General features: G+C 41.5%; 1 protein-coding gene across 2 annotated transcripts in view; it reads left to right on the forward strand.

Moving 5' to 3' along the window:
• Nucleotides 1-19,793, forward strand: part of med13a (mediator complex subunit 13a) — a 101,710-nt gene that overhangs the window by 47,681 nt on the left and 34,236 nt on the right. For both annotated transcript variants that reach the window (XM_039778204.1, XM_039778203.1), the window contains 2 exons: nucleotides 11,791-11,936; nucleotides 19,550-19,750. In XM_039778204.1, coding sequence (XP_039634138.1) covers nucleotides 11,791-11,936; nucleotides 19,550-19,750 — 347 coding nt within the window. The remainder of the gene's footprint in view (nucleotides 1-11,790; nucleotides 11,937-19,549; nucleotides 19,751-19,793) is intronic.

The raw sequence follows: 19,793 nt of genomic DNA on the forward strand, positions 1-19,793 counted from the left end.
ATGTTTTGAGGAAACTGAAAGCAGTCTGAATTTTGACGCGGGTGGATGCTGTTGTGTGTCAGCTGGTGCAGGTAGAGTGAATAAACTCTCAGATAAAGTAAAATGTCAAAAGGCTTATTCTTTGTACTGCCAAGAAACGAGATGTAATTCACATAAATGTCATATAATGGGATGGTTAAATGGCTGATCGTTTGTTTGTGTGCTGCACAGCAGACCATCCGTGTGACACTGATGGATGCTGTCAGTCCCACGCGGCCCACTCTCTCCTCACTCCCTGCAGCCGCACAGGTCGCCACTGTGGCACCTCATTTCCATGGCATGCCAGCTGAAGACTAATGTGCCCACCTGCCCTCCTTTGTGTGTGGGCCCCACTCCAAATCCTCACTGGATTATCTTATTGTCTCCTTACCGAGCCAAAGGCCACCGGCTATTTGCATGTGAGAGGTGGAGCAGGGAGTGCCTCTGTGGGCAATCCCAGTGGCGTGTGAGCGAGCGTACGCTGTGTGTGACGGCTCGGAGAGGGAAAGGAGAGCAGATCAGAGAGCAGCCCAGTCTATTTGCCAGTTAATAGATGAAGAGCAGAGGAGAGGGGAGTGGGCGGAAAGGTGGAGACAGAGAGAGAAAAGGTGATTAAAAGGTCTTGTGGCTTTTTGTCAGGCTACAATGCTAACCCTCCCTCCTTTTTATCTTCTCTCTCAACATGACAACACAGAGAGAGAGAGAGAGAGAGAGAGAGAGAGAGAAACATGATCCCACACATCTCCTTAATGAACGGTATTCTGACAAGCATCTAGTTGTTTTGAAGGCATTTTAACTGAGTATTTTGGTACACTGCAGCCTGCTGTATTTCATATTTTCTTTCCATCTTTAAAATTATGCATTTAATTCCTCTAATAATAGAGCAAACAAATGAGATAAGACATATTTAGTCGTTTAAAGAGGGACAGTTTAGTTTTCTGTGGTGCTCAACACTGGCCTTGGTTTTTGGCCTTTTTTTTGAAGTGCAAGCAGCATCTCGCTGCAGGGGAGATGACATTCTAAAGTCCCTGAGAACCTAAGTCTTGAGGCAGGTTTGACATACTTAACCAGGCACAACGTCTCCTGGAGTAGGGACCCTCGGGGGGTTCCTGGAGACCCTTAGGCAAAGTAAGAAATTATTTCCAAATGAAATAATAATTTCGTTATGATTTAATTTGGAGTTATGGCAGATGGAGAACGTTACAGGGGTGCCTATGTTCATTTAAAGGAATGGTGCAGGACGTCACTGTGCCTGGCCAGCACTGACTGCTCGCTGTAGCTTTGATATGTACTGTACAGACATGTGAGAGGTGTGGGTCTTCACATCTAACTCTCAGCATCTAACTCTCGTTTCAATGTTACTAATATTTGCTAATGACACAGAGATTGTTGGTTTGATCACTGAAAATAAAACAAAGCATCGTGGATGAGTTTGTTGATTGATGTCAGGCCAGTTGTCCTCAGCTGAATAAAAGGCAACTAAGGAAATGATATTTGATTTCAGAACAAGCAGAAGGACACACCAACAAGTAGTTATTAATGGTGACTGTATTGAAGTTTTAAATATATAAATGTAAATATCTAGAAAGGATCTAAAACTGTCATGGAACTTAAACACAGGTGCCTACAACAATAATACTTTGTGTAAGCCAGGGCTGCTCGACTTTTGGAAAGATGTTGCAATTAAAAACTGTGAAAAAGTTAAACAAATGTGAAAACACTAAATTCCATTCAGAACACAAGACAAAGTAAGTGTTTACTTGCAATACGTAATGTGCAAAATAGTAGTTTTTTCTCGATTATTCTGTTTTTGTGATCATTAGGAGCCGAAATCGTAATTGTGATTTGAAATTTCGATTGACTGCCCAGCCCTAGCGTAAGCTTGGACAGTTTGGAGTGAACCCCATTGTTACTTTGTGGAGAGTATTCTAGCTTTCTGCTTTATTGCTTGGTATTTCTCACTGTCTGTAGTTAACTAGAGCAAATTGAATATGATTATTAATGTCTCGTAAGATTGCAGGTCAACAACAACACAGTATGTCACTGCTTGGCGAGTATGAGCCATCAGGACGGAGGTACAGGGTATCACCTTTTGCGTACTACCCGTGCCCAGAGATCCTTCATACCTCCCAATGGATCTCTGTTAAACAAATCCTTGTGATATGATAGCTGTCTCTCTTGCATCTTGTTGTTTTTTTAATTCTTGCTTGTTGGTGATGCTGTTGTGGAGCACTCTGCTGTTAAATGTCTGTCTTTAACTGTAATGTCTTTTGTTGTGGTTTGATTTGTTTGACAGTTGCAAAGGGGATTTTCGAAAGGATAGTAAACGGAAACTAATTAAGCAAGAAAGTGAATAGGCATTCCCAAAATGTTCCTAAAATGTTGATTTATTCCTTTTAAGATTTCCCCTTCCCTACATAACAAGTGAGTGTATTACTAAATGATATTCAAAAACAAATGTATACCTTTTTTATTTTCTGTTTTAAGGCCTGGACACATACATCTTGGGAAATAACTCAAATAGTCTCTTCGGTCTGTAATAATATATGGGAAAATACTTGTTAAATCAGTGCTTCGCCTTCCCCATGCCTACACTTCCTCACTCACCTAATGTCAGCTACCACACACACACATTCCACCATGCTTACCAGCTGTTGTTTGCCAGTGTATGTTCAGCCCACGTGTGTGTGTGTGTGTGTGTTGTGTGTGTGTCTGCGCGCCTCACCAGCAGGCTGTGGGCGTTTGCAGAAGAATTGAATTTGGCACGATGCTGCGTGTTTGTGTATGTCACACGTGTGGACAGGGGCAGTGAACACTCCTGTACACGGACCCACTGACAGATCCAATAGGCTTGTGCTGCAGTTTGTCACAGCACAAGCTTTGCTAAATCCTTTTGTGTGTCAGCGAGAGACACAGTGGTGAGGAAACTTGTCATGTGCCGGTGTTGTTTTCGTCGATGTTTCGGTGCTTACTTGGCCAAGGGCTTACCAAGCACCTGTTGACATTTGAATCACCCTTGTGTCGGCAAACACTCTGCAACTTAGTGGCAAGTTAGTTTCCAACTGGTCGATACAGGATTTTCTGGTGTTCATGTGACCTGAAATATTCAATTTAAAGAAGCAAAAAGTAAAATCACTGAAACTTTGTCTGCACCGCAGCTGCATATTTGATGTTTATACAAGTAGACAGACAGATTTTTTTAGAATCATTAAGTGACATTTACAATATGTAAAGTGATATTTTCATAGAACATGTCATTCTCTAATCACTACAGGATAGTAATGTGATCATTTAGCATGTGCCAGTTTTAATGTCAACAGCTGGCATGTCTGATAATCTTCTTAACCAGTCAGCTGACACAGACAGTATCATACTGGATTGAAATCAATTCTTAACAAATGTGATTGTACAGACTGCTCTGTGTGTGAGGGAGCCGTGTTGTACTTCTGCCTGCTGAGCCACAGATGGCAGCCCTCCACCTCAAGCTTCCAAGTGCCCTGCAAACACAGATGTGTGTGAATGTGTAGTGTCAGGTTTTCTATGCGTGAGAGGCGAATGGCAGACTGCAGTTCTGTTGATCTCTGCAGAATACAACAACACATTTTTTCCCCGTCTGTTGTCATCCATGTCTCACTTGCTTTTCCTTTCCTCCCCTTCTTGTCATTCTCTAGGCCATTTCCTGTACGTAAATACACCACAGTGATAGCAGAATGGCCTGCTGGTTAGCTGCTACATTCTTGTAATGGCAACCTAGACATTGCTTGACAGGGTAACCAGCTCATCCATCTCACCCAAAAACAAATGGTTTATTCTTTTCAGGTTAGCCTTAAATAACACCACCAGCCCTTTCCAGCCTGTCTCATTCCAAGTTTGCCACTGTTCTAGTATTAGGCTCAATGCTGTGCAAATGAGGGAGAATCGTGCCTGGCTATCATTCTAACCTCCATCTTTATTTTTCGGAGTGCTGTTTCTCACACACGCTCCAGGTGGTTGGGTGACGTGCCCTGCCCCAGCACTGGAGGGTGTTTTACACAAAACACACACACACACACACACACACACACACACACACACACACACACACACACACACACACACACACACACACACACACACACACACACACACACACACACACACACGTGTGTGTGCATGTGTTAACAAACATAAATGCACACCCTAATTACCTAAATGGTGAGCAACATTTTCTATTAAATGAGGCCCAAAACAATACTTAACATCCTTGTTAGCTGTTTTTTTTTTCTTCCATCAAACCTTTTGTTATTTCTTAGTATTTTGCATTAGGAATCATAACGATGTTCATGATATTTGCACTTAAAATGTCTTTGTTTCAAAACTGATATTGCAATTACCATATGAATCACGATATTGTAGGGAATGATCATTTTTGCATTGTTTTCATTTTCATTGAAAAAACAAACAAACATTAAAACAATATGCTGATATTTGTCATGTGCGGGTAATATTTTTCAGTCGTGCCTACATTTTCTTTCAGTTTGAATTAAAACATAACTTGATATAATCTTTGTGGCACAAATGTAATTAATTTGGAGGATTGGATTCTACTGTAAATTGGCTTATCTGAAAAATCTGATATCTGATAGACAGCAGTTTGCTCCACAACCTGATCTGGCCTGCATGGTTGACATGACATTACATGACATTCTGGTGTTAAGCCTCCCTTTTAAAGGATGGGTTCAGATTATTTTTCTGTTCTTCTTTTCTGCAAAAATTTACAGCTCCGGCTGATGTGAGGCTTCAGCAGTCACAAATAAGTGGGCATTCACACCAAAAACGGCCCTGCATTAAAAGAAAATGTAAGCTGGTGAGTTGGTGGGGGTGTGTACCTGAGTTTGAAGGCTTATCGGATGCCAAAACACTGCAGAGCAACTTTGGAAAGCTGGCATGATGAAAGATAAAATGATTGCTGCCGCTATGATAGCGAGCTTAACACTAGAAATACGGCGTTCATGTTATAAAGTAATCTTCCAGGAATGTGCGCTAACGTGTATTTGATTGGCCAACACAGCGCCTTTCCGGATGTCCCATTGTGGTCAGGCAGACGTTGAGTCCGGTCCAACTTTTCTGCTGGACAACCGAACGTTATTAGCAGCTGCACCAACAGTGACCTTATTCAAATGTCTGAGCTGGCAGTGTTTCTTCATGCAGTGTGTCATCCAAATGCAGCCTAGCCAAATGAAGTGGATATATTTCAAAGTTACTGTCATTTTAGTGTCATTTTCCCTTTCTGTATTCCCTTTTTATATGCAGCTCAACAAGGAAACCCTGTAGGGATGCACCAAATCCATGCTTCGGATTCGGCTGAATATTGGGCTTTTTGACGGGGTTTGATTTCTGCCAAACCTTAGAATTTTTTTTCACCGAACCCTACGCTTGCACTACGCGCGCTACGCTGGTCGACGTAATGACGCCGCCGTTGATTAAGGGAAGGTGTTTACGTAGGTGGACCGTTCAATGCAGTAGGCTGTGAAAATGGAACTTGTGAGCAGAAAGTGTTGTTTGGCAGTACTTTCAGTCAAAAGGCCATTCAAGTCCAGCTACATGTTCAATTTGCAATGCCGATTTGTCTCGTGGTGGCAAGGACTCTAAACAATACACAACATCGCTGCTGTTAAAACATTTGCGTATGAAACATCCAAAAGAATACAAGTTACATACAGTTAATACAGGGAATCTACAGACAGCAGCCAAAATGCTGCAACTTCAGGTACGGCAGAGGAAGGACAGTCACAGCTAAAAACCTGTGCTAACCAGACAGTGCCTCTCCCGGGCTGTCTCCCTGAGTCTCCCTACAGTGGGAGCGCAGCGACCGAATGGCCGGCTGCTGCTCGTTAGCTAACGTTAGCTTTCTAATTTCACCCACCCAACATGCCTTCATCTTACACTGGTTAGCGAAAATCATGTGCTTTCCTACGATGTGAAAAGAGCATGTGAAATCAACATTAAGTTGTTACATTTAACTATTTTAGAGGCTGTGGACGTTGTTTACTTCATTAATGTGTTTACTGTGTTAATGGACTGAGGATGGGAGTAGAATTCAGTATTGGGTTTCGGATTCGGCAGAATCTTAACCACTGGATTCGGTATTTGGCCGAATCCCAAAAATCTGGATTTGGTGCATCCCTAAAACCTTGTGTTGAAACCTTACAAGGGAATTTAGTACTGAAAAGACCATAACTTTGAAAGATACCCACTTGATTAGTTTAATTCAGACTGCAGAAGCCTCATATTTACTTCTGCCAAACTACAGAATGGAGGACTGTTTTGTGTCTAGTTTTACAGGATAAGGACTGTTGATTTTGTCCGCCATGACTGACAGCCAGTACAAACCGGAGGAATGATTACCGTGACCCATAGCGCTTTCAATTTACATATACGCATGTGAATATTGTATTAAGACCGACTTGAAAGAGTCTGAACCTATCCTTACATTTCATGGCAGTAGCAGTCCAATACCTGTATACATGCATATCTAAGTCTCTCTCTCTCTTTTTTTCTTGCTTCCAACTGTAGAATATGAATATCATACATTTATAGACATTAAATAACTAGCACCACCTTATTTTTTACAGAAAAAAGGGGTGTAAGATGAATGTCAAGCTCTGGGGGGCTTAGGGCATCTCTCCACTACGTAGGTGGTATTATCTTATTGAAGTGCGCTCTCTCCCCCATATCTCTATCTGTGTTGCTCCCCCTCTCTGCTCCTTCTCTTTAATCCTCTGCAGAGTAGGTGTGCCAGAGAGAGAGAGAGAGAGAGAGAGAGAGAGACGGGGAGAGAAGACTGATATTTGCTTAACCAAATCCTTGGAGGAGGCAACCCTCTTTGATCCACTTCCAAATTCACAGCGTCCATTTTCATTTGGTCATCTGTCACTTACGCTGTCTCTCGCACACTCTGCATTTGTGTGATTTGTGTGCGTTTGCGGGTGTGTATGATGGATGAGACCGGGCTGAAAGAGAGAGGACAGCCTGCAGACAATGGCTTGCATTTTACTCTGCTCTCTCTCCTTCTGTCTGCCTTGTCCTTGCTTTCTGTTTCTTCTTCAACTTGTCACTTTTGTTGTGTGCTGTTGAGGTCAGACTGGCACAGGCAGGCGTTGTTGTAAGCAGAGAGAGGGAGAGAGGGAGAGAGAATATACTGTTGTGTCTGAGTGTATTGCCTAGAAAGCCAGGGTTAGTCAGGGCTTGCCCCTTTGTTTTAAACACAGCACTATCCACACTCGACGGACAGACACACACACACACACACACACACACACACACACACACACACACACACACACACACACACACATACCACCTGTGAGCACCGCTGTGTTGACTTACCTGCATCTTGACCTTTATATAGCCGTTTAAAGGAACACGCCGACTTATTGGGAATTTAGCTTATTCACCGTAACCCCCAGAGTTGGACAAGTTGATATATACCCTTCTCATCTCCGTGCGTGCTGTAAGGCTGTCTGATGGCTCCAGCGGCATCAGGCCAGCACAGAACATGCAGGTGAACGGTTCCAGCAATCCTACTGCTCCGAATAAGTGATAAAATAACATGTTCCTATTTACATGTTGTGATTTGTAGAGTCACAGCGTGTACAAAAACAACACAACGTGAGACACAGCCATCTTCTAACCGTAAACAAACTGGGAACTATATTCTCAGGCGGAAGAACATAGTACTTGGGCGGAGTGATCTGTGCTAGGCTAAGCTAATGCTGGAGCCGTCAGACAGCGTTACAGCACGCACGGAGATGAGAAGGGTATGTATGGACTTGTCTAACTCTGGGGGTTACGGTGAATAAGCTAAAGTCCCAATAAGTCGGCGTGTTCCTTTAAGTCTCTAAACTCAAATGGAAGATGCAGACACTTCATTATTGTGTGTAGCTGTATCAGAAAATAGAACTGTCCAGCCATCAGAACAATCTTTGTATCACCAGAGGGTACACAGATTACTAGTGTCTTCTTTTACTCCCTTGTATCTATCTCTGGCTTAATCTTTCCTATCAAGAGTCTCAGTCATGTTGAAACAGAACTTGAATGAGAGGAAAGATTTAATTTAGGGCTGTCAGAAGATACATTTTTTTAAAATCATGATTAATCGCTAAATTTCTATAGTTAATTGCGATTAATCGCATGTTTTATCACATGATTAACATTCTATTATTTTGCATTTCAGAACTGTTTTTAAGTACATATTAACAATGGAAAGCAATTCTTACCAGTGTATCTTGATTGGGAATCAAATGAATGCAAGGAAAGTTACTTTATGAACTTGACTTTAAGATTTGTATTTGTTTAATATTTATTTACTGTAAACAAAAGAAAAATGTGTGAATTTGTCATTATTGCACAATTGCTCCGAAAACTAAAAATCCCTATCCTTACCATTAGGGTTGGGTATCGTTTGGGTTTTTTCCGATACCGGTGAAAAAAAAGAAGGGTAGAAAACAACAGTCAGTGACTTGTTTATTGCTAAGGCCATGGTCAAAATTAAAGATTTAATAATAATGTTATAACAATAGCAATAACTTATTTCACCAGTAAATTTCTGTTGAACGAAAAAAAAAAAAAAAAACACCAGATGGGAAAATGGTATTTTACAATTACTGAGAATGCACCAGGAGGCTACCTGTTTTAAGTGAACGCACCGTCTGTGTTGTTTAATTCCGACAACGGCAGCTGCGCTGCAGAGCAGACTGTTAGGTCCCGATGTTGGAATCCTCTCCAGTGAAATACAGTCCCACTTTACACTGTTTAACGTTAGCTGTCAGCATTTTAACCGTGTTTAATCCAGCTGCTAGCTAAAGGTAGGCTAACGTTACCTGCTGTCAGGTGTAGTGTAAAGTCAGGCACCAAAATGAGGCACCGAAACTTTCATTCTTATTCGGTCTTGTTACTACCGTTTACGTCGGCACCGTTGCCCTATTGGCATCGCGTTTCGGTACCCAACCCTACTTACCAGAGTCAATACAGTGTGCAGTAACTTCTAAATAATTTTGGTAACTCACTGACGTCCAGTGATCACCGGTTAATGAGACAGCGTTTGCACTTTGCAGCAGTTGCAGTTGGGCTGCTTTCTCCGTGCAGTACAGGCTGTGTGTGCGTGGTCTGCACTTAGTTGCCACCCAATTCGCAAAAGCTGTAGTAATTTTTTTTCATCAACAGGTCGGCGAGTAGCACTTTCCCAAATAGTGCTTTGCCTGAGCCCACTAGCATCAACCTGAGTCACGTTAACTGTACTATGCTTAGCTCGTAGGTGGTAGCTCAAGCTTGATGTGCTTCGGTGATATTTAAATTTGCATCATGCCTGCAGCAGCAGGAGTGATGATGAGGAACAGGGCTCTAGAGTGCGACCAAAATTTTTCCTCGGTCGCACCGGTGCACCTAACGTCCTCGCATCCGCTGCCTCTCCACGAACGAAGCGATGTCGTTTATATGGATAGGGTTTAATGTTGCGTTCCATGACCCATTCCTTCTGTAAAGCCGTGCCTGTGTTTGGATCTCTCCAAATTCCCAATGTTTACCCCCGTTCGCATTACAGGAAGAACGATTTGGTCAGCCAGCCGCTAGTGTCGCTGTAGAGCAGCCAACGTCAACTGGCCCGCCGCCAAAGCTTTTAGTCTGGCCCACAGAATAATCATGAATTCACAAAATTTAAAGAGGAAAAAATGTGTTCTGTTATTTATCATTTCAAGCATTTTAGAGCAAAAACCCAGCCCCCTGTATTTACATCTCTATTCACATGCCGGGATTCTGTACAGTGAGGCCCGAGCTCCACACACACAGCTAAGCCGAGATGTGTGTGCGTTAAAACACACACACACAGCTGAGCCGAGCTGTGTGTGCGTTAAAGGTTAAAACACGGGAACGATACAGAGTTACCAACGGCCGCTGGGGCAGATGATCTCACGCTGGTCTCTTTTCTGTAAATAGACCACAATTAAACCTTCGTGAGTAGAAAGTCAATACTTATCAATGCACTCACCTGTGTAGACCAGCATAAACATGATGTAGAAAGCGATATTTCAATCTGCTCTATCTGCTCAGTCCACTCTTGTCCACCGCGCTGTTTTACGCAAACACAGCTCTACTCTGCAAATAGAGAATTTTTACAAACGAGCTTAAACAAAAGCTGTCGGTTTGTAGTCTAACGGTTTATCTTAGGTTGCCGGGAATCTGGAAATTTTGACAAATTCTTGTAAACCTCACTGTTGGCTGAACAAACCAAACTCTCCGCTAGAGCGTACAATCTGGAGCTACTTAATATGCACGTGAATGACGCGATCGTTATGTTCGAGTGATGATGATGATGCTGGTTGTATTATTTTGCAACAACATGGTTTCATTGCAAATGAGGCATACATGACGAGTGCATAGCCTGCTTATCAGTCCATTCATCATTAAAGCTGGGCTTTTCCACGTCAACTTTTCGCTTCAGCCTCTTTGACAGTGACATGTTTACCTGACAACAGCCGTTTCTTTCTGCAAGCATTTTCCACCAATCAGGACGCTGCATGCTACAACCATGTTTCCTAATCACAGACTTTAACCATCACTCCTCAGTGAACTGCCTCTTTTTCTAGTTAAAGAGCTCCATGTTTTTTAGGAGTTTGCTCACACTAATACATGTAAAAAAAATTACAAAAATAGCATTAATTCAGTAAGAAAGTGAAAAAGAATAGGCGTATTAGGTATAAATTAATTTTATTTTCTTTATTTGAAAGTCTGGCCACCAGAGTGCTTAGAAAAATTCTGAAAAAAATGTAGTTGATGATCCCTGCTGTAGACTCTCTGTCCAGTCAGAGACATATATTGTGTAATTGATGTTTTCAGTTCAATTAATTAAATCCAAGTAAATGGAACACTCACAAGATGTCACCAAAATCACTCTGTCCCCTTTAAATCTTTCAGAAAAAGATGTAAGTGTATTGAATTATATCGAATCGTATCATTGGCTGAATATGTATGTATCCACTTAAGGAGCCCTATGTCTTGTCTTTGTGTCTTTGCTAGTTTAAGACCGACGCACTTGTCAATTTCCCGTCTATTTATTTTAGATAACTTTCATTTACATGTGTTGCAGCTGTATATTTTCAAACTGGTAAAGGAAACCCTGTCTTTGTGTTTTATTTTAATCACAATCTGTTTTAATAAAAGAGCTGGTGAAAAGTGGCTTTGACTTAAAACTGAACATTTAGCCCACTTTGTAAAAAAATACAGAGCTATATATTGTGTATCGCCATTCAGCGCTAATGGCGACGCAAGGAAAAATTTGGGTGCACCTAAATTTTGTGCTGGTGCACCTAAATAAAAAAGTTAGTCTGGAGCCCTGAGGAACTATGGCAGCTTGATAAGTGAAGGTGCAGCAAAGGGTCAAACTAGTAGCCTGTTAGGCACGACACGAAGCCGAGTGAAGTGTAAAATAAATTAATAAATGGCGGCATGCGATTAAAATGTACGCGTTATGCTCGGCCCTTAATCGCGTTGCGAATAACTCGTTAATGCTGACAGCCCTAATTTAATTGTCCTCTCCCTGCCAACTCTTTCTATTCCCTGTGAACAGCAACATGAACTAGACTATCTGATCTGCTCCCCACAGTAGTTACTTCTCCACCTCACACTATTGGAGTTATTCATTGCACATAGTCGTTCCTTTCAAAGGTGCATATTAAAGTAACCTGATCCCAAGTGACTCTTCTCCTCCCTTTCTTTTTCTTCTCTTCTTCCTCCCAGTGAGCACCTATCCTGCGCCTTCACCTTCTTCTTGCACGGTGAGAGCAACGTGTGCACGAGTGTGGAGATCAACCAGCACCAGCCTGTCTACCATCTGACGGAGGAGCACCTCACTCTGGCTCAGCAAGCGTCCAGCCCCTTCCAAGGTGGGTCTTTAGTCCACTACACCTGGCAGCTCAGAATGCACTGGGAAAAGTAAAGACACTGTTTGAGCTAACACAACTAATCCTTTAGGAGTTATACAGCCCCCTTTTTGGCCCCGTTAGAAACAAATACCAAAACATTTCTCGTCCTGCTGTTTAATTATGTGGCAAGTTGGGTGCTGGTGGTACACATCATACCCACATGTTCCCTAATAATGTGATCAGTAGCTCAGTAGCTGGATAAACAAATGGACAGCGTGGTGCTATAATGTGTCACTTTGATTTGACTGTCAAGTGCCACACAGTTATGGTGAGACACATCATTACCCTCAAGCGTGCTTGTGATTTTGTGGGAGGAAATGAATACTACCGCTCTCTCTTGCTTTTGGTTTTCTTTTAAATTCTTAGCTTTAAGACCGCTATGGAATTCCTCATTCCAAAACAAAGGGCTGTAATCAGCTGACAGAGTCCAGTGTAAGCCCTCTGACATTTGAATGTCAGTATGCATGCCTGTGCGCTCAGACACCCAGACCAGAACTATTGTTTTTGCTGTTTTTACTGCTTTGCAATTTCAGGAGGATCTTAATCACACACTGCAGCCTTGCAGAAAACATTTCATGATAAATTACCAAACGTTAATATGTATTTATTATTAAGACAAATACTAGCGTTCTAATCAATACAAATACACCAAACTGTGCAGAATGGCCCCGTCTGACCTGAAATTGGGAATTGGGGAAACATTTCCCTGGTAGCTGATTGAGTTTAAAACTTTAAACTTTTAGCTAAATGTTTTCTATTTTTGAAGTAAGAATGAAGCTGTATTGTTGCCTGAGATGGACGTTTCACACTCACAAAGTTGCAAAACTAGTAAAAGTTTTCCATGAATAGGTTAAATTCATTGTTGAATCATAAGTGGTTACATTTCTGCTGTCAAGGATAAACAACAAAAAAGAGTTAAAAAAACAAAAACAAAGGTACCATCTATCAGTGGGCCAATGTAAGAAGTCAAAGCCTTCTTTGGTCCACTTCATTGAATGAAAAGCCAAAGAAACAACATGCAGATATTGAAATGTATTTTCCTTAAACCTGTTGGACAGGTTTTTCACTACTTTTACTTTCAGGAAGCCAATTGAACCACACGCACACACACACACACCCAAAAATGTTTTTGTACACACAATACTGCTTACGATTAATCTCAGAAAATAGCATCTACTAAAACACAAGTCAATTTTCAGGATTCAAGTACACCAGTGTTGAGCACAGCACCCAACCTGTTGCCTCAAGGAGATAAGTTGGAGTATACTGGAGTAGATAAGGGAATTATGCTTTCAGAAGCATTTCCTTGAATTTTTTTTCTTGTAAACATGAAATGCTCAGTGCAAGTGTAAGAGTGTAGTTTTTTTTTTTTTTTTTTTAAATACATTCTGTTAATAAGCTGTGTGTGTGCTGTTGCTAAGGAAATGCATATACACTCTGTCAGGCGATCTTTCATTACAGATTGGCCTGCAGCCAGTTCAAAAGAGAACAGCCTCTGTAGTCACTTTAAATTATATTGTGGTGTAGTATGGTGTAGCTATAAAAATGTGTGGCTCTAATGATATTCCATCATTGGCTCTAAATTCATTACCCCACCCTAAGCCAAACGCTATATAATCCCGAAACCATTGTTTGCTTGCATTTCCACTCACACAGAGAAATGTTAATGTAATGACTGTAATATACATTTCCTTTGTGAAGGGAAGGAAATAGTTGGCTTTCTAAACAACACTATTAGAATAAAAATGAAAGAATCACACACTTATCCTGTTTGTATTTGTAACAAAACTGCAGTATGAATATATGCGTCAAGCATTATTCACCTGCTGTGACTGCAGACTTCCCCTGATCCTTCTCTCTTGCAGATAAATGGACCCTGTCGTTGACTTCACGACATGCCACCTGAACTATACTCAAGATAATACACACATTTTAAACCCATGTGTTTCCAAATAGAAATGAGTGCTGGCCAGAAAACTGACAAAGGAGCACTTTGTGAGACTTTTGATTAGCTCTTGAGAGATGGTTATACTGTCAAAATCTTAAAATTCCTGAATTTACTCTTTCTACAAAAAAAAAAGTTGCGCGACAAACTAGGAAACGGCTCCCTTTTCCTCTATAGTTGGACTGATGTGATTCAGCCCTCCCCTCTCCCTACACCCCTCCAGAGTCATAATAGTGATCTCTTCCTCCTCTCACCACAGTAATTCATGTATCGCTAACCCCTTTACTATGTCTAGAGCTTTCCTTGCCTGTTACTTATGACTCATTTTATTGGTCAATGAATGCCTGTCCTTTTGCTTTTTTAAAAATCTCAAGTACCTACACACACACACACACACACACACACACACACACACACACACACACACACACACACACACACACACACACACACACACACACACACACACACCACCTCTTTGTCCATTGTGAGATTACATTGCTTTAGTTGAATTGCTTGCATGCGTACTGAATTCTTGTGGATTATCTTGAAATTGAACTATTAAAATAATATTAATTCTCATTTTGATGGGACACACTGTAAAATACCCTGAATCCCCCCTGGAGGTACCTGCACCCCATGTTGAGAATCACTGATTCATACGCACCCAATGAAGCAGATTTCTGATCAGTGTTTTGTCTTTGAGTACGGTCTGTATGTGTGTGTGTGTGTGTGTGTGTGTCTATGCGCAGGTGTGTGTTTTCACCGCCGCAGTGCATCTCCTCCTGGCTAACCAAGCATAGCGTCGAGGAAGGGCTGATTTCCACCCTCCTTCATTCATCCCCCCCCCCCACCCCCCCACTTCTGCCAAGCTTGGTTTACTGTGCGGCAGAGCGCTCCGGCAGGCAGACCTCTCCAGGATATGACCTCATAAAAGGGCGCAGAGTGAATGTAATGAACTCTCAGCCCATTACACTGATCTGAGCACATTTGACATGTCTTCAGGGAGCCAGGGATAGGTTCACAGTCAGACAGAGGGAGAGAGAGAGGCAGAAGGGATGGAGGGGAGGGTGCGGTGGTGTGGGGTGGTGAAGGGGGAAACGGTAAACCATTTCCATAATTGTGCGGAATTTGATCTCTCTTCCACAACTGGCCTTAGGTCTTCGGAGTGTGTGTGTGAAGCAGGAAATGCAGAAATGAAAGGGGAAAGGAGTGGGGTGGAATTTAATTAAGGTTAATAATGATCGACCGTAGCTGGATGTTGTTGTGTACCACAACACAACCTTTTGTTCTTCCCTCCGCGGGGTCCTTTTTGCTGAGGTAGTTCTGTAGGCTAGGGTAAAAACATTATTCTGGACAACATGTTTCATGCTTTAGTTTGTTCCAGTATGCCACCAGGGTTCATTTAAGGGTAAATAATCTCTCTAAGTACCAAACTTTGCCTAGTAATGCTCCACAGTGCTCATACTTCACTGCCTTGTTACTAACCTTCCACCACCACACGCCAGTCACTACCTTAAAACACCCAAAGGTGTTGGATCTGATTATTAGATTTTTCTATCAAACCAGTAATTTCTGAACCTTCCCGTTTTTAAAGTTTTAATCCTAAAGATTTCAGTCCTGGTTGATTTGGTGACACCTGTGGTTACAACAAAATTTTTATATATATATATATATATATATATATATACAGTGCTCTTAGAAAGTATTCTCTGAACTTTTCGACCTTTTGCCACATTTCAGGCCTCAAACATAAAGATATAAAATATAAATTTTTTGTGAAGAATCAACAACAAGTGGGACACAATCATGAAGTGGAACACGAAATTCATTGGATATTTCAAACCTTTTAAACAAATAAAAACTGAAATATTGGTGCGCAAAATTATTCAGCCCCCTTAAGTTAATACTTTGTAGCGCCACCTTTTGCTACGATTACAGCTGTAAGTCGCTTGGGGTATGTCTCTATCAGTTTTGCACATCGGAGACTGACATTTTTGCCCATTCCTCCTTGCAAAACAGCTCAAGCTCAGTGAGGTTGGATGGAGCGCTTTGTGAACAGCAGTTTTCAGTTCTTTCCACAGATTCTCGATTGGATTCAGGTCTGGACTTTGACTTGGCCATTCTAACACCTGGATATGTTTATTTGTGAACCATTCCATTGTAGATTTTGCTTTATGTTTTGGATCATTGTCTTGTTGGAAGACAAATCTCGGTCCCAGTCTCAGGTCTTTTGCAGACTCCATCAGGTTTTTTCCAGAATGGTCCTGTATTTGGCTCCATCCATCTTCCCATCAATTTTAACCATCTTCCCTGTCCCTGCTGAAGAAAAGCAGGCCCAAACCATGATGCTGCCACCACCATGTTTGACAGTGGGGATGGTGTGTTCAGGGTGATGAGCTGTGTTGCTTTTACGCAACCATAACGTTTTGCATTGTTTCCAAAAGTTTGATTTTGGTTTCATCTGACCACAGCACCTTCTTCCACATGTTTGGTGTGTCTCCCAGGTGGCTTTTGGCAAACTTTAAACGACACTTTTAATGGATATCTTTAAGAAATGGCTTTCTTCTTGCCACTCTTCCATAAAGGCCAGATTTGTGCAGTATACGACTGATTGTTGTCCTATGGACAGAGTCTCCCACCTCAGCTGTAGATCTCTGCAGTTCATCCAGAGTGATCATGGGCCTCTTGACTGCATCTCTGATCAGTCTTCTCATTGTATGAGCTGAAAGTTTAGAGGGACGGCCGGGTCGCTGTAGATTTGTAGTGGTCTGATACTCCTTCCATTTCAATATTATCGCTTGCACAGTGCTCCTTGGGATGTTTAAAGCTTGGGAAATGTTTTTGTATCCAAATCCGGCTTTAAACTCTCCACACCAGTATCTCGGACCTGCCTGGTGTGTTCCTTGTTCTTCATGATGCTCTCTGCGCTTTAAACGGACCTCTGAGACTATCACAGAGCAGGTGCATTTATACGGAGACTTGATTACACACGCTGGATTCTATTTATCATCATTAGTCATTTAGGTCAACATTGGATCATTCAGAGATCCTCACTGAACTTCTGGAGAGTTTGCTGCACTGAAAGTAAAGGGGCTGAATAATTTTGCACGCCCACTTTTTTCAGTTTTTATTTGTTAAAAAAGTTTGAAATAGCCAATGAATTTCGTTCCACTTCATAATTGGGACCCACTTGTTGTTGATTCTTCACAAAAAATTACAGTTTTATATCTTTATGTTTGAGGCCTGAAATGTGGCAAAAGGTCGAAACGTTCAAGGGGCGAATACTTTTCGCAAGGCACTGTATATATATATATATATATATGTATATATATATATATATATATATATGTGGCTCATATATCTTTATATAAATATTTTTCATCCATATATATATGTGTATGTGTATATATATGTGTATGCTGTATATATATATATATGTGTATATATATATATATATGTGTATGTATATATATATATATATGTGTGTGTATATATATATATATATATATATGTATGTTGAACACTCGTGTGACAAAACAGACTTTCTCAAAAATACATTGGAAGAGCAGCTAGTGTATCTGTTTGCAGTGCAGCCAAACAAACTCACCTTGTTTTAAACAAGAAATCAGTCAATAATAATTGTAATCACGATTTGATTTTGTGCTGCACATGCAGTGAGTAGTTTTCCACACAACAGCACAGGACATAGTAAAGTTGGTTACCTTGCAAGGAGTTGGAGGTTTGCAGCCTGTCGCCTGCAGCTCTTAATCGAACAGCTCCCAATTTGTTCCATTACTGCAAAAATGAAACTGATCCACTGACAAGAAAATGCCAAAAAGGACTTGTCTTGTTTTGTAGATACAATAGCGCTCAGTGCCATAAGTGGTGATTAATACATTGTTTCCTGTGCGTGCTTAACAATAAAAGCCACCCTGTGTTTTGCCAGTTGAATGCTTTTCATGTGAAGCAGTGGTACTAGGAAGTAATTGGTTTGCATTAACAATACAGCTCTGCTACAGTAGAGAGAGAGAGGGAACAGTAAACATTGAGGCTGATATCAATGAGATAGAGCTAGATTGATCCCCTGTAAATCTCTCGTGCTGAATCCTGTGTGGGAATGGTGGACTCTGAAATATATTTAGACTGGGTATAACAGATAAAATTTGCACCACAAAAATGTGGTTTGGTTTCATGACCGCCTTAATCATAATCAATTTAAATGTTAGAAGCTTTGGGAGGTGAATCACTGCTAATGCATCTCATCTCATCTTCCTTTTCCTCTTCTTTTCTGTCCGACGTCTTCCACCATTTTCCTATCCTGGAAGCTGTTCTTTGCTCCAGCCGCAGGATCAATACCTGGGGACAGAGGCCATCTAGTCTAGTAATGACACACTAGATAAGCAGTGCAGATAGGGACGTTTAATGCTCACTCACACACCCAGCCACCCAGCCTGTCTGTTTGTAGAACCATCTATACCCCCTCTCTCATTCAAATGTATGATACACGCAGAGAGAGAGAGAGAGAGAGAGAGAGAGAGAGAGAATGCATAACAAGCTGACAGGTTGTATGTGTGTTTATATAGAGATTTGTTTCTAAAGTTGATATGCATATGGTTTCTTTGCTCATGTGTATGCATTATGCATGTTAGTTTATGGTACTATCTGCATTCTCTGATGGATGTAGGTCTGTGATGGGCTCTCTGTGTGGCTCTCATATGTCTGTGCAGTCAAGTGTGTGTGCTGAGGAGTGGCCCTTTTTATAAGCCTCTGTTTATGGGCTCTGAGAGGCCACCGCTTGCCAATAATTGACGTCTGGATTGCTCTGTAAGTATTTGGCAAGTCAGCTGGGACCGACTGGGTCCAGCGGTGCTCTGGAAAGGTCAGAACGCTGCTGATTCGGCCAGATACGGCAAAATGACAGGGAAAGGAAAGCATGTGGGAGAAGACAGATGATCAAGACAGGAATTAGATTGTTGCATGAGTGAAAATAGGAACAGAACATTTATAAAATCTGAAGGCAATGAGGGAAGGCATGAGTTTAAGGCCAGAACTTCAGGAAAGGGCGTAAGGAAGGACTAATGATGGAAAGGAATTAGGACAAGATAGGAGGATAAGGATAAGGATGGGGGAGGGGTGAAATGAAGTGTGAAAGATTAGGAATCAAGTTTGTTGAAGAGGAGACAAAAGAAGGCATGGCAGAAGAAAGAATGAGGACTATGGAATGAAAGGATCAAAAAGTGAGTGAAAAATGTGGAACCACTTCAAGGAAGCTGTTTAAGGATGTAGAAAATGGATAAAGCTGGAAGGAATAGCTTGGAAAAGAGGAAAGATGGCAATGAAAGTAAGAACAAAAAATGGGAAGTAAAGGATGCAGAGGTGAAGGAAAGAAGATGGAAAAAGGATTTGCCAAATCAATTTTGTTTATATAGTCAAATATCTCAAATCACCAATATTCCCTAAAGGGGCTTTACAATCTGTACAGCATACGACACCCTCTGTCCTTAGACCCTCGATTGTGATAAGGTAAAATGTCTTGTCTTGTGAGAATGATGCAGAGTTAAAGATGTCCATTTACTAACATTATCTTGTCCTTCTCTTCTTCTCTCCACCCTTTCCTTCTGACTAGTGATCCTGAGTCCTTTCGGCCTGAACGGGACACTGACTGGCCAGTCGTTTAAGATGTCAGACCCGCCGACACAGAAGCTGCTTGAGGAGTGGAACCAGTTCTATCCCATCAGCCCCAGTGCCAAGGAGGGTGTGTCGGAGGACAAGGCAGAGGACATGGACTGGGAGGATGACTCTCTGGCCTCTGTGGAGGTCCTCGTAGGTCAGTTTTTGAAATATATATGATTGAATTGATTTTTATCTGT

The sequence above is a fragment of the Perca fluviatilis genome, chromosome 16 (genome assembly GCF_010015445.1).
Source record: "Perca fluviatilis chromosome 16, GENO_Pfluv_1.0, whole genome shotgun sequence".
In the NCBI taxonomy this organism is placed as follows: Eukaryota; Metazoa; Chordata; class Actinopteri; order Perciformes; family Percidae; genus Perca; species Perca fluviatilis.